General features: G+C 38.6%; 1 protein-coding gene across 1 annotated transcript; it reads right to left on the minus strand.

Annotated features, from left to right (window-relative positions):
* Positions 1–892: 892 nt before the first annotated feature.
* LOC117398775 (butyrophilin subfamily 1 member A1-like) lies at positions 893–11,362 on the minus strand. The gene is made up of 10 exons (XM_033997841.3): positions 10,933–11,362; positions 8,740–8,817; positions 7,641–7,985; positions 6,394–6,678; positions 5,655–5,774; positions 4,386–4,421; positions 3,725–3,751; positions 3,324–3,350; positions 2,977–3,003; positions 893–2,047 (listed from the first exon to the last, which is right to left on the minus strand). The coding sequence occupies exons 2-10, from the start codon at positions 8,813–8,815 to the stop codon at positions 1,461–1,463; spliced, it is 1,530 nt and encodes a 509-aa protein (XP_033853732.2). The 5' UTR covers positions 8,816–8,817; positions 10,933–11,362; the 3' UTR covers positions 893–1,460.
* Between the last annotated feature and the right edge of the window lie 3 nt (positions 11,363–11,365).

The raw sequence follows: 11,365 nt of genomic DNA on the forward strand, positions 1-11,365 counted from the left end.
TGATGCTAAAGTCATTGGAGAGGAGGGTGTCTTCCAATGTGGATGGTTGTTGGGAGACTGGCTATCCTCTTCTTCCTTATCTTCTAACACGAGTAACCACACCTACATCAAGAGCACAGGAGCAATACAACAGAGAATTGTGAGGGACTGAAATCATATTAGTTGAAGAAAAACAATTATATATTAAACTAAATGTTTAATTGGACCAATAAATTAAAAACAAAAACTTGTTAATTGTTGTCTTCATCTGGATGAGGGAATATATTTGAATTTTTCCAGAATTATTTTTTCAGCTTTAATTGCTAACAACAAAGATTGAACTTATTTTAAAATGCTGAGAGATCGTGTATTTCGGCATGATCTGTTAGTGAAATGCTGGATGCTGAGTGTAAAATAAAGATTTAAGGTCCATGTATTTTTTTCACAGATTTATTTGTTATATTCCCAGATTTAACGTGTCAGCTAAATGTTGAATCACCAATTATATAAAGAAAAGTTCCAGATTTAATCTGTCATATTGACTTCAAATGTTTAATTTGTGATACACGTTTTCAATATTTATAAATTGTACCTGAAAGTAGACATTTCAAAACTTTGAAGTATGTTTTTGTCGTTAGCAATTAAAACTTTATTTAAAATCTAAGTAAAGTTAGTGATTAAGTGAAATACCTGGTAAATACTTAAAATACTGTTCTTTTAGTTTGTTTTTCACACCTGGTGCCCCATAGTTAATGCCGTGTGACTTTGCGAGCGCACGCAGTGTTTCTCAAAATCCCAGAACTGTCGTGCTCTGTTTGTGTTCAGTGATTTTAATAATTGCATCTGTAAGGGTGCTTTGGCACTTGAGAAAAACTGTCATTGAAGTCTGCAGTGAATGAATGACCCCCTGTAGTCATGGTTACAATGGCATTCCTTTATTTAGGGTGCTGCTGTATTTAAAACACACAGAACAGTAGAAACAGAAACAAGAAACAAAACACAACCTGCTATAGTTATACACTGTATAACACAGCCATATATAATACAGAATACAGTGTATTGTTAAATATGTAATCTTAATTTTATCAAAAAGTTAGTAAAATACAATGAAAAAAATGTAAAAGAAGATTAGCATCAATATAGCACAAGTCAGAACATTAATCTCAGCCAGCAATAATATCCAGGTGATATTCCAGCTTCAGTGTAAATATCAACTACATGGAAAAGCGAACATTCATCCCTGTGGCTTTTCTATACAAACCAAGACCACTCTTAAACCAGCAAATCTAATATGAATATGCAAGCAGGATATCTGATTGAGGAAATACGAGTCTAAATATTTCAAATAAAAGTTGGTGAATTCTAATAGGAGATAAAAAAAAAAAAACACTATAGTAACTTCATTTAGATCTTGACCTTTTTTCCCATACAAATTTTAATCATATTGTATTGTTATATATAACTGACCATGTTAGTTTTTCTCAATTTTGCTGAACATGAAACATACCAGTTTTGTCGGGTCCCATTTCGAGTGAAAGATAATTATCTGATTGATCTTTGTTCAGGATCACAAGTTCTTCCCCTTCAATTCCTGGATCAAATAAAGGGAAGAGTTTCCCAGAGAATTTCCCCAGGAAGGTGTAAATAACACAACGATCCTCCACCCTGTAAAAGGAGAGCTTGCCCTCTTCATAATCCAGATGCACCCCAACCGTCAGGGGGGGCAGCACCTTGAGAGGGGTCACGGGGTCGGTCAAGGCACTGAGATCATGTCCATGGAGTAACTGGAGCATCCAGTAACCTTCCTTGGGACTCAGATCGAAAACTCCTTTCCTCTTGGCAGACTCGCTGGCCACACCCAGTTTCCAGTTATCCCTCTTCCCCACCTCCACCTCCCAGTAGTGTCTCCCTGAGGTGAACCCCTCCCTGCCCAGCACAAAGTGCTGTTGATCAAATCTCTGTTCAGTGTTGGGGACATTCTTGTCATTGTAGTCATTTCTCACACGTTTCCCATCTTCAGACACAGTGAGACGACAGTGTGCTGTATCAGGGTCCAGAGTCACAGCCACTGGAGACGAGAAGCAAGCACCCTTAATCATCAATGTTAATAGACATAGATTTTTAATGTACAGCAATAGATATATTTTACTATGGATGGATTCATTCAAAGATCATTTATGGTGTTTTTACAAGTGCTTTATATGATGAAGAAACTACAGCTCTGGCCAAAAGTTTCGCATCACCCTCAATATAGAATAAACTAATTTTGCTTCATAAAGTCGAATGTAAACCTGCTCAATAATGTTATGTTAACATATTGAATTAGAAACAGGTTTGTAGTTTTCCAAGATAATGAAAATAACTGACATTTTGAAATCTAACATAAATTACTTACTGTACTGCTACTATGGCTTCCAGTAGCCTTTATTATTATTATTTTTTTTGCAATATCATTAAGTATTTTCTTTTGATTACATCATGATGGTAAATAAAAGATCTAACTTATGTTTATATAGTTTTTTTTAATTATGTCTCGATCCTAAACTTCTAGGTGATGCAAAAATTTTGTCCAGATCTGTGTGTTTAACCCTAAATAATACAACAACATTTAGTGAATTCCTTATTTCAAGTATCTGCTTAGCAACGCGGCATCATTTGCAATAGTGCTGTTTGCCCAGCCATTCTGCAGCTGAATTTGAATAGATGCTAGAGAGAATCCAGAATGAGACGCAGCACTTAATACATTTCACCATGCACAGTAAACTGTTAATACTACAAACACTGGTAACAATGTCATGTCAATTCAATGCCTGCTTGTTGCTAGTTTTGTAACATTAATTAACATTATTTCCATTCACACAAAATGCTGCAAATCACACTTTGGAATAACAATTCTGTATTGTGAATGACAGCGCTCTCTATCTTCAATGTTATTGAGAAATACCTTCGTAGATAAAAGTAAGTGGCTGATTAGTTTTGTAAAAACAAACAACTTACCTGATTCAGATTGGATCTGCTTCCATTCTATCAGAAATAAAACAAACAGAGGAAAATAATGCTGTTAAATAATTCTGCACACAGTTCATTCATAACTCATTTATTTTAGAGTAATACACATTACAGTATTAATTACTACACTATAAGAACCCAAGCCAAGCATTTCTGTGAATGCTTTCCTCAGTGTAATGTGTGTGTGAGAGAGAGATATTGAAAGTGTCTGTTTCTTCTCCTGTCTGTTTAAGTGGATCTTGTGAGATTACAGGCAGTTCATCCAGAACTCCATTCAGAAATTCTGCACAGGTAAAAACAATTAAATTAGAAAAAACTAAGAAAGTCAAGTTTACCTGATTTGAGGACAAATCCTTTGGATTCTGTTGAGAGAAAATAGAAGAGTTTCAATACCAGTCAATAACAGCCCTGGCAATGTCTTCAGTGCTGTCAATCTACAGCAGTATGTATTGTGAGTGATGTGGTGCATATTAATCTCAGTAAAGCAGACAAACATTTCAACAACTGTGTTTCTATGTTTAGAGGCTGCAGTGGCTAAATAACTAGACTCTCAGACTATACTGGCCTGGGATCGGATGTGAATAAACCTACAGCTTATCACGTGATGCGGCACTTTTGAAATCCCCAGTGCTGTAAAATGCTCTGAAACAAATCCAGATCTTGTTTATCCTAACAGGGTATATATAGCTTGATCAAATTAAAGTGATTACTGCATTAAAAAAAAAGAAAATCTTACTTATTTCTTGACGAAGGTCATCGCACTCTGAAAGAAAGGAGAGTTTTTTATGAGTAGAATGTTTAAAAGGGGTTCGTCTCGTTCGAATTGCATTCATCTTACCTGAGTTCTGCCCTCTGATTGACCGTTTCTGTCTTGGCACGCCCCCTGGAGTTTAGTTTGAGTAAACGCATGCACCGCCCCCAGGAGTCTCTGCTTGCTGCCATGTGCAAAAGCACTGTGCTCAAAAGGACCATTGGATCTCCACAGTCACGGTTAAACTCTACTCTTATTTCAGTCATTCAGCAGACGCTTTTATCCAAAGCGACTTACAGAGACTACGGGGGTGAACTCTGCATCATCAACAACTGCTGCTGCTGCTGCAGAGTCACTTCCAATAGGAGCTCGTTTGTTTTACGTCTCATCCGAAGGACTGAGCACAAGGAGGTGAAGTGACTTGCTCAGGGTCACTCACAGTGGCTGAGCTGGGATTGAACCCGGAGCCTCCTGACATCAAGCCCCTTTCTTTAACCACTGGACCCCTGTTCTACTCTGTTGGTCTGCCCCGTGCCATTATGACAGATTACAGTGATGAGGTATTATTGAGAGCTGGATATACGAGTGCTGACTCATGTACACCAGTTTACATTATGTGTGAATTTGTTTAATGAATTCACTTTACCTGCTACAAGATTCTGTCTCTGAATTTCCTTGGTGGCTGAAACAAAAGGAACATATTACAATATAATCATCTCTACATATTAGCCGGGTCACAAAACAATACACGCATCACAAACACATTCATACAGCGCATGTGATGTGACCGTAATCAATCATGAGAGACAGGAAGTGTTGAGACAGCTACAGCTGCGGACAGAAGTTCCACATCACCTAGGATTTCAGGATTGAGACAATTCAATAAAACACTATATGAACATAATTTAGATTTTTTATTTAACATCATGAAACTATACATTTATATTGCAAGCCAGAATAGTAACAGAAATGCCATGTTTTTCATGTCAGTTTTTCGTTAAGTATCTGGAAATCTACAAAGCGCTGGTGTGTAATTCAATATGTTAACAAGGGAACATTATTCAGCAGCTTTCATTAGACTCTCTGAAGCTGAGGGAGTTCATTCTATATAGAGGGGGTGGAATTCAATATGTTAACAAGGGAACATTATTCAGCAGCTTTCATTGGACTCTGTGAAGCTGAGTGAGTTCATTCTATATAGAGGGTGTGGAATTCAATATGTTAACAAGGGAACATTATTCAGCAGCTTTCATTGGACTCTATGAAGCTGAGGGAGTTCATTCTATATAGAGGGGGTGGAATTCATTATGTTAACAAGGGAACATTATTCAGCAGCTTTCATTGGACTCTATGAAGCTGAGTGAGTTCATTCTATATAGAGGGTGTGGAATTCAATATGTTAACAAGGGAACATTATTCAGCAGCTTTCATTGGACTCTCTGAAGCTGAGGGAGTTCATTCTATATAGAGGGGGTGGAATTCAATATGTGAACAAGGGAACATTATTCAGCAGCTTTCATTGGACTCTGTGAAGCTGAGTGAGTTCATTCTATATAGAGGGTGTGGAATTCAATATGTTAACAAGGGAACATTATTCAGCAGCTTTCATTGGACTCTATGAAGCTGAGTGAGTTCATTCTATATAGAGGGTGTGGAATTCAATATGTTAACAAGGGAACATTATTCAGCAGCTTTCACTGGACTCTATGAATCTGACTGAGTTCATTCTATATAAGGGAGGGTGATGCAAAACTTTTGGCCACAGCTGTAGAGTTGAATAATATTTTTTCTGCAAAGCTTCAGAGTGAATATTTTCATGTTTCAATCTTGCATTCATTCAAATCTAGTAACAGAGTGCATTGCATTACAGAGCATTGAAGTATTTGCAGTATCTGCTGTTGATAAAAGTCCTTACCTTCTTTCTTCCTGTAGTAGTACACGGCCACAGAGATGCACAAGGCAAAGAGTACGAGACAAACTATAAAAAACACTGAGAAGCCCTTCCATGAGGGGGCGACCAGGGAGAAGAATACACCTACAGAAGAACAGGACACAAGATCATTGGATTTGCACAGTCCAGTTATCAAGAACAGCACACAAGATCATTGGATTTGCACAGTCCAGGGTTCAAGAACAGGACACAAGATCATTGGATTTGAACAGTCCAGGGTTTCTGACAATCATTTCATTTAGTTGATAGCAGTATTTACAGTCAATCGGTTTGCTTTCATTGATAGGAAACATTTTGAGGTGTCACTGCACTTGGGGGGGCGACTCACTGTCTCATTAAAATGCCTGCATTTGAAAGGGAGGGAGGGGGGAAGCTTATTTATTCATGGAGCCCAAGATATTTAGTGAGAAAAGAAGCAAAAGGTTGTCAATCTATGGGTTTAAATGTCATTGTAGATATATAACTTGTTGCAATCTTAACTTGTTTCACCCTAGTTCATGATGTATTCTAGTAGTAGTATTATTTGCACTTACTGTAAACGACACTGTATTTAAATATGAATCTTACTGTAACCCTGTACTGCCCTGTAACACCTGTAAGTCATCCTGGATAAAAGCGTCTGTCGAATAAACTAATAATATGGAGTCAGGACTGAGAAGGAATTTTCCAACTGGTACAGAAAAAGGGAGCAGGTTTGACTGACCCCCGATGTGGACTCGGGACTCCAGGACTCTCCTCTCCTCCCCATGTCTAATAAGACAGGTGATCTCATCGGCCTCCTGTTCCGATATCTGCAGAGTGCTCTGGAGAGTGAAGAGCCCGTCTGCTCCTGGCTTCTCAGTGAGAACAGCCCTCCCTGTTAAATCAGCACCCTTCACATTCCTCCACTGCAGCTCCGGCTTAGGAAACCAGCCCTCCGAGTCACACTGCAGAGTGACGTCACTGTCCAGCCGGCCAGCCACAGTGAAGCGCGGGGAGCTGCCCACGGCTGCGGATAGGAAGAGGGAGAGGGGAGGAAGGGTCAAATAAGCTTGACATCACTGTTCAGACAATCAGATTCTACGCATCACACGCTGTACGCCATTAACCCATTGTTGTTATCATTATTATAATAAATGAGTCATTTAGCAGACGCTTTGTTTTATCCGTTACAAAGAAACTCGTGACATCACGTTACTCTGAATATCGGTAGGCCTGCGATTGACTGCCTTTAAACGCAAAGTCAATTAAAAATATATAAATAATAAAAACACTCAGTAATTTTGCAGTATTCTCTTGGTCAACACATTCCCTCGTCTCAATGAAAATGGGCTAAATAAAAGTTGGTTATGGTATGTTTTTTTACTTGGATATTGACAGCAAAGCAGTATATAATTGAGGACTGAATTCTAGACCTGCAGGTGTCTGTGTAGGAATTACATCGGCTGTTTTTCTTCTACTCATGTCCAAGTCAAGTAGACAAGGGCTTTGGCTTGTGTCAATGTGTGATTTAAGTAAGGGTAATAAAAAAGCTATTGATAAATAAATAGATTATATATATATATATCTACAGCTGTGGCCAAAAGTTTTGCATCACCTTCAATTTTAGGATTGAGACAATTATTAAAAACAAAAAATGTATATACATAATGAACACAATGTAGATCTTTTATTTAACATCCTGTAATCAAAGAAACTGCAAAATGATTTTGCAGAAAAAGTCTACCGGAAGCCATAATAGCAGTACAGTAAGTACTTCATGTTAGATTTCTAAAAAGTCACATTTTTAAATTCGTCTGTTTTTCGTTAAATTTTTTTTAAAAAAAAACTACAAAGCGGTGTGTAATTCAATATGTTAACGGAACATTATTCAGCAGCTTTCATTCGACTTTATGAAGTCAAAAATGTATTCTATAGGGGCGATGCAAAACCTGTGGCCACCGCTGTAGAGGTAAAGCCATTCAAACTCACCCGAGACCTTTAACTTCATGGTGGAGTCAGTGAACCAGCTCTCTGAAACTACGTAACACTGATAGCTTCCTTCGTCCGAGACTCTGACGTCGTTCAGCTGCAGAGACACGTTCCCGGCTCCCAGTGCTTCTTTATCGAGGTGAGTTCTGCCTTTGAATCCTAGACTCTGCCGGCCTTCCAGGTCGGCTCCGGATACGTAGACATGCACGGTTTCATCTCCGTTTTTCACCCACCTCACCTCCATCCTCACGGCGTTGACACCTGTGGAGATGCGGCAGGGAAGCAGGACGCTGCTCCCCACATGGGCAGACATGGGTTCAACTGGAACTTCCACTTTAAAATTGTCTGAGGATACAGGAAACAAGGTTAGTCACTTCCATGTAAATTCCTATCAGTCCCTATACTAATGGAGTGAGCAGGGAGCTCATTTGAATGCGTGCCATTTGCAATCGTTACTTATTATCATGTTTCTCAATGTGCCTTGACCTGGCTTTGAGCTGCTTTGGGCTGCTTTGGGCTGCTTTGAGCTGCTTTGAGCTACTTTGAGCTGCTTTGAGCTGCTTTGGGCTGCTTTGAGCTGCTTTGAGCTGGAGCTGCTTTGAGCTACTTTGACCTGGCTTTGAGCTGCTTTGAGCTGCTTTGGGCTGCTTTGAGCTGCTTTGAGCTGCTTTGGGCTGCTTTGAGCTGCTTTGGGCTGCTTTGAGCTGCTTTGGGCTGCTTTGAGCTGCTTTGGGCTGCTTTGAGCTGCTTTGGGCTGCTTTGAGCTGCTTTGGGCTTCCCTGTAGAATCTTAAGTGCTGGTACTGAACAGCCTTCCTCATACCATTCCAGTCATGTGATAATAGCAAGCCCCACCCACTGGTTCAATATATAATTTTAGGATTGAGACATAATTAAATAAATAAACTAAGTGAACATAATTTAGATCTTTGATTTAACATTGTGTAATCAAAAGAAACTTCAAAATGATATCGCAAAAAAAAAGTCTACCGGAAGCCATAATAGCAGTACAGTAAGTATTTCATGTTAGAATCACAGTTGGTGTCAGACTTTGCTTTAAAACTCTGACAGGTACAGAATATATTGTTTCTTTCTCTCACCTGCGTATGCACAGTACACCTGGAGAAGGAGAAGGAGGATCCCTTCAGATCTCAGCAAACACCCCGTTCCTCTCATTCCTATAAAACAATCACAGGGTCAGGTATATTGGACAGAGTATGGGAAGAATCCAGTGAGCGGGGGGGTAGAAAAAAGGCAGAGGGCTTGAGGTCCACTTACAGTAATATATATATATACATATATATACACACACATACACACACACACAGAACGGGAGTTATAAATTATGATTAATATCAATAACGTTAACATTAGCGGTTAAGATATATGAATTACGCTGCTAGTTTGATTTACTGAACATCAGGGCTTAAGAAACAAACCCATATATTTTAAATGTCTTTAGAGAAAGGGTGACACGTTCTAAAAACTAACAGGCGTGTTGAGGATAGCACGCATCTGCTGTGGGACCGCATGCGACTCCATGAAGGGTGAATCTATGAAGTTAGTACATACAACTCTGGCCAAAAGTTTTGCATCAGTGCTGCCCAAACACAGTCCTGGAGAGCCCCTATCCAGTAAGTTTTGTAGGTCACCCTAAATCGCTAATTTCTAAAGACTGGGAACACATGGAAGTTATTGATCAATTAAGCAAATACCTTGTTCAATTAAGGGAACTCTGGTCATTGGGCCAGTTTACATGCTGAGAAAATGTCATGACTTGTTTACTGTCATGACTTATTTAAGGTGGTACGGTCTGGATTACAATTTTAGTTAGTTTTGGTTTATGTTTAGTTTATGTCTGAGTACAAATGTAATACATTATACAAAAATCAAATACAACATGAAGTTTCAAAGCAGGAATTGTTAAATTAAACAAACCAAGACTATCTAAAATTATAATTCAGCCGTACCGCCTTAAATAAGTCATGACAGTAGACAGATAAGTCATGACATTTTCACCTGCTTAATTGATCACAATGAAATTGTTCCAAGTGTTAAGAAATTAATGATTAAAGGTTACCCATAAAACCAGCTGGATATTATTTGCAATATCATTTTGTAGTTTATTTTCATTACATGATGGTGCAGTAACTATCTCTCTCTCTCTCTCTCTCTCTCTCTCTCTCTCTCTCTCTATATATATATATATATATATATATAAAAACAGTACTATTAATATCCGTGTAAAAACCAACCCCACAATACAATGGGGAGTCTTCTGTTTCTAGCGGTTCTTTCTACGAGAGTGGAAGAAAAATCGAGCGGCAGTTTGTGGAGTTTCTATATTACTAATATTACAGGAAAACCTCAAACTAGCGCCGCCATTTTACACCAGGGCTGAACAAACAGGAACTCTCACATGTTACCGACCTGCACAGAAAGGGTAATGAGTATTTATAGGAGGAACTTGTTTTGTGCAGCTGTTGCACTTTATAAACGAGGGGAAACGCCAGTGAAACCAGCCGGCTTAGTGCCAGTTAAGATCCTACCGATACAAAAGCACATTATATAAGATTATATAAGATATATTAACGGGTCGATGAATTATTAGTGGTCATTTTGGTGGGTCTGTCAAGTTAAATACTTGTAAATGATTTATTGTGTGGTCTTGTGGTTACGTGTCTCAACTTATAATGTTTGCTCGGTGCGGCGGGCGAGTGTGACCAAATAACAAGGCGGCCCATTCAGAATACACGTGTTTACTGTCAGCAATCTGAAGGCGTGTCTATGAACCACGGCGCTTAAAATAGCCTACAACTATATATATATATATATATATATATATATATATATATATATATATATATATATATATATATATATATATGAAAAGGTTTTGAATCTCCTAGAATTTTAGGAGAGACCATTTAAAAAAACAACTAGGTGAACATCATTTAGATCTTTTATTTAACATCTCATGTAGTCAAAGAAACTTCAAAACGACATCGCGTAAGTCTGCCAGAAGCCATAATAGTAGTATTTTCTGAAGCAAAGTTAGTTCATTCTATATATAGGGTCATGGAAATATTTTTGGCATGGCAGGTGGTTTAGGCGTGTCCGAGCACCATGAGTGTAAATTCTGAAATAAAGGCAACAAAGAAAACGTATAACAGAAAAAAGGCGACAAAATAGTTAAACAAACAACCAAACAGAAAACGTATGACAGAAAAAACGCGACAAACAACCAACCAAACAGATAGGGGCCTAAATAAACGGAAACAATGTACACTTACCGTCCCTTGTGATTGATAAACTATCACGAACCGACAATAATGTGCCGTTAAAGTCTTCTTCCGAACACCGAATATTGTATGTATTTGCACAATATAGTATTATATGAAGCCTGCACTACAGCATGACGAAGGATCGCAGAATATAACCTTGTTCGCATGACTGCAGGCTCGGGTTTTGATGTTTTGTAGAATCTGGCAATACTTTCGCTTTCGTGTTCTCTTTCACCGCTCCCTTCCGCCGCTGGTAGCCGAGAGGATTTTGAGCAGAGCAGTGGGGAGGATGCAAACACTTCATTATAAAACAACCACTATGAATCAGAACCTCACATCCCGTTATCTATCTGTCCTATACTCTGTGTATAATGATACACCCCATGCAATTCACACGCTGGCAACAGCACCATCAACACAGTGTTGCGTTAATACACTAACA

The sequence above is a fragment of the Acipenser ruthenus genome, chromosome 44, assembly GCF_902713425.1.
Source record: "Acipenser ruthenus chromosome 44, fAciRut3.2 maternal haplotype, whole genome shotgun sequence".
Taxonomy (NCBI): domain Eukaryota; kingdom Metazoa; phylum Chordata; class Actinopteri; order Acipenseriformes; family Acipenseridae; genus Acipenser; species Acipenser ruthenus.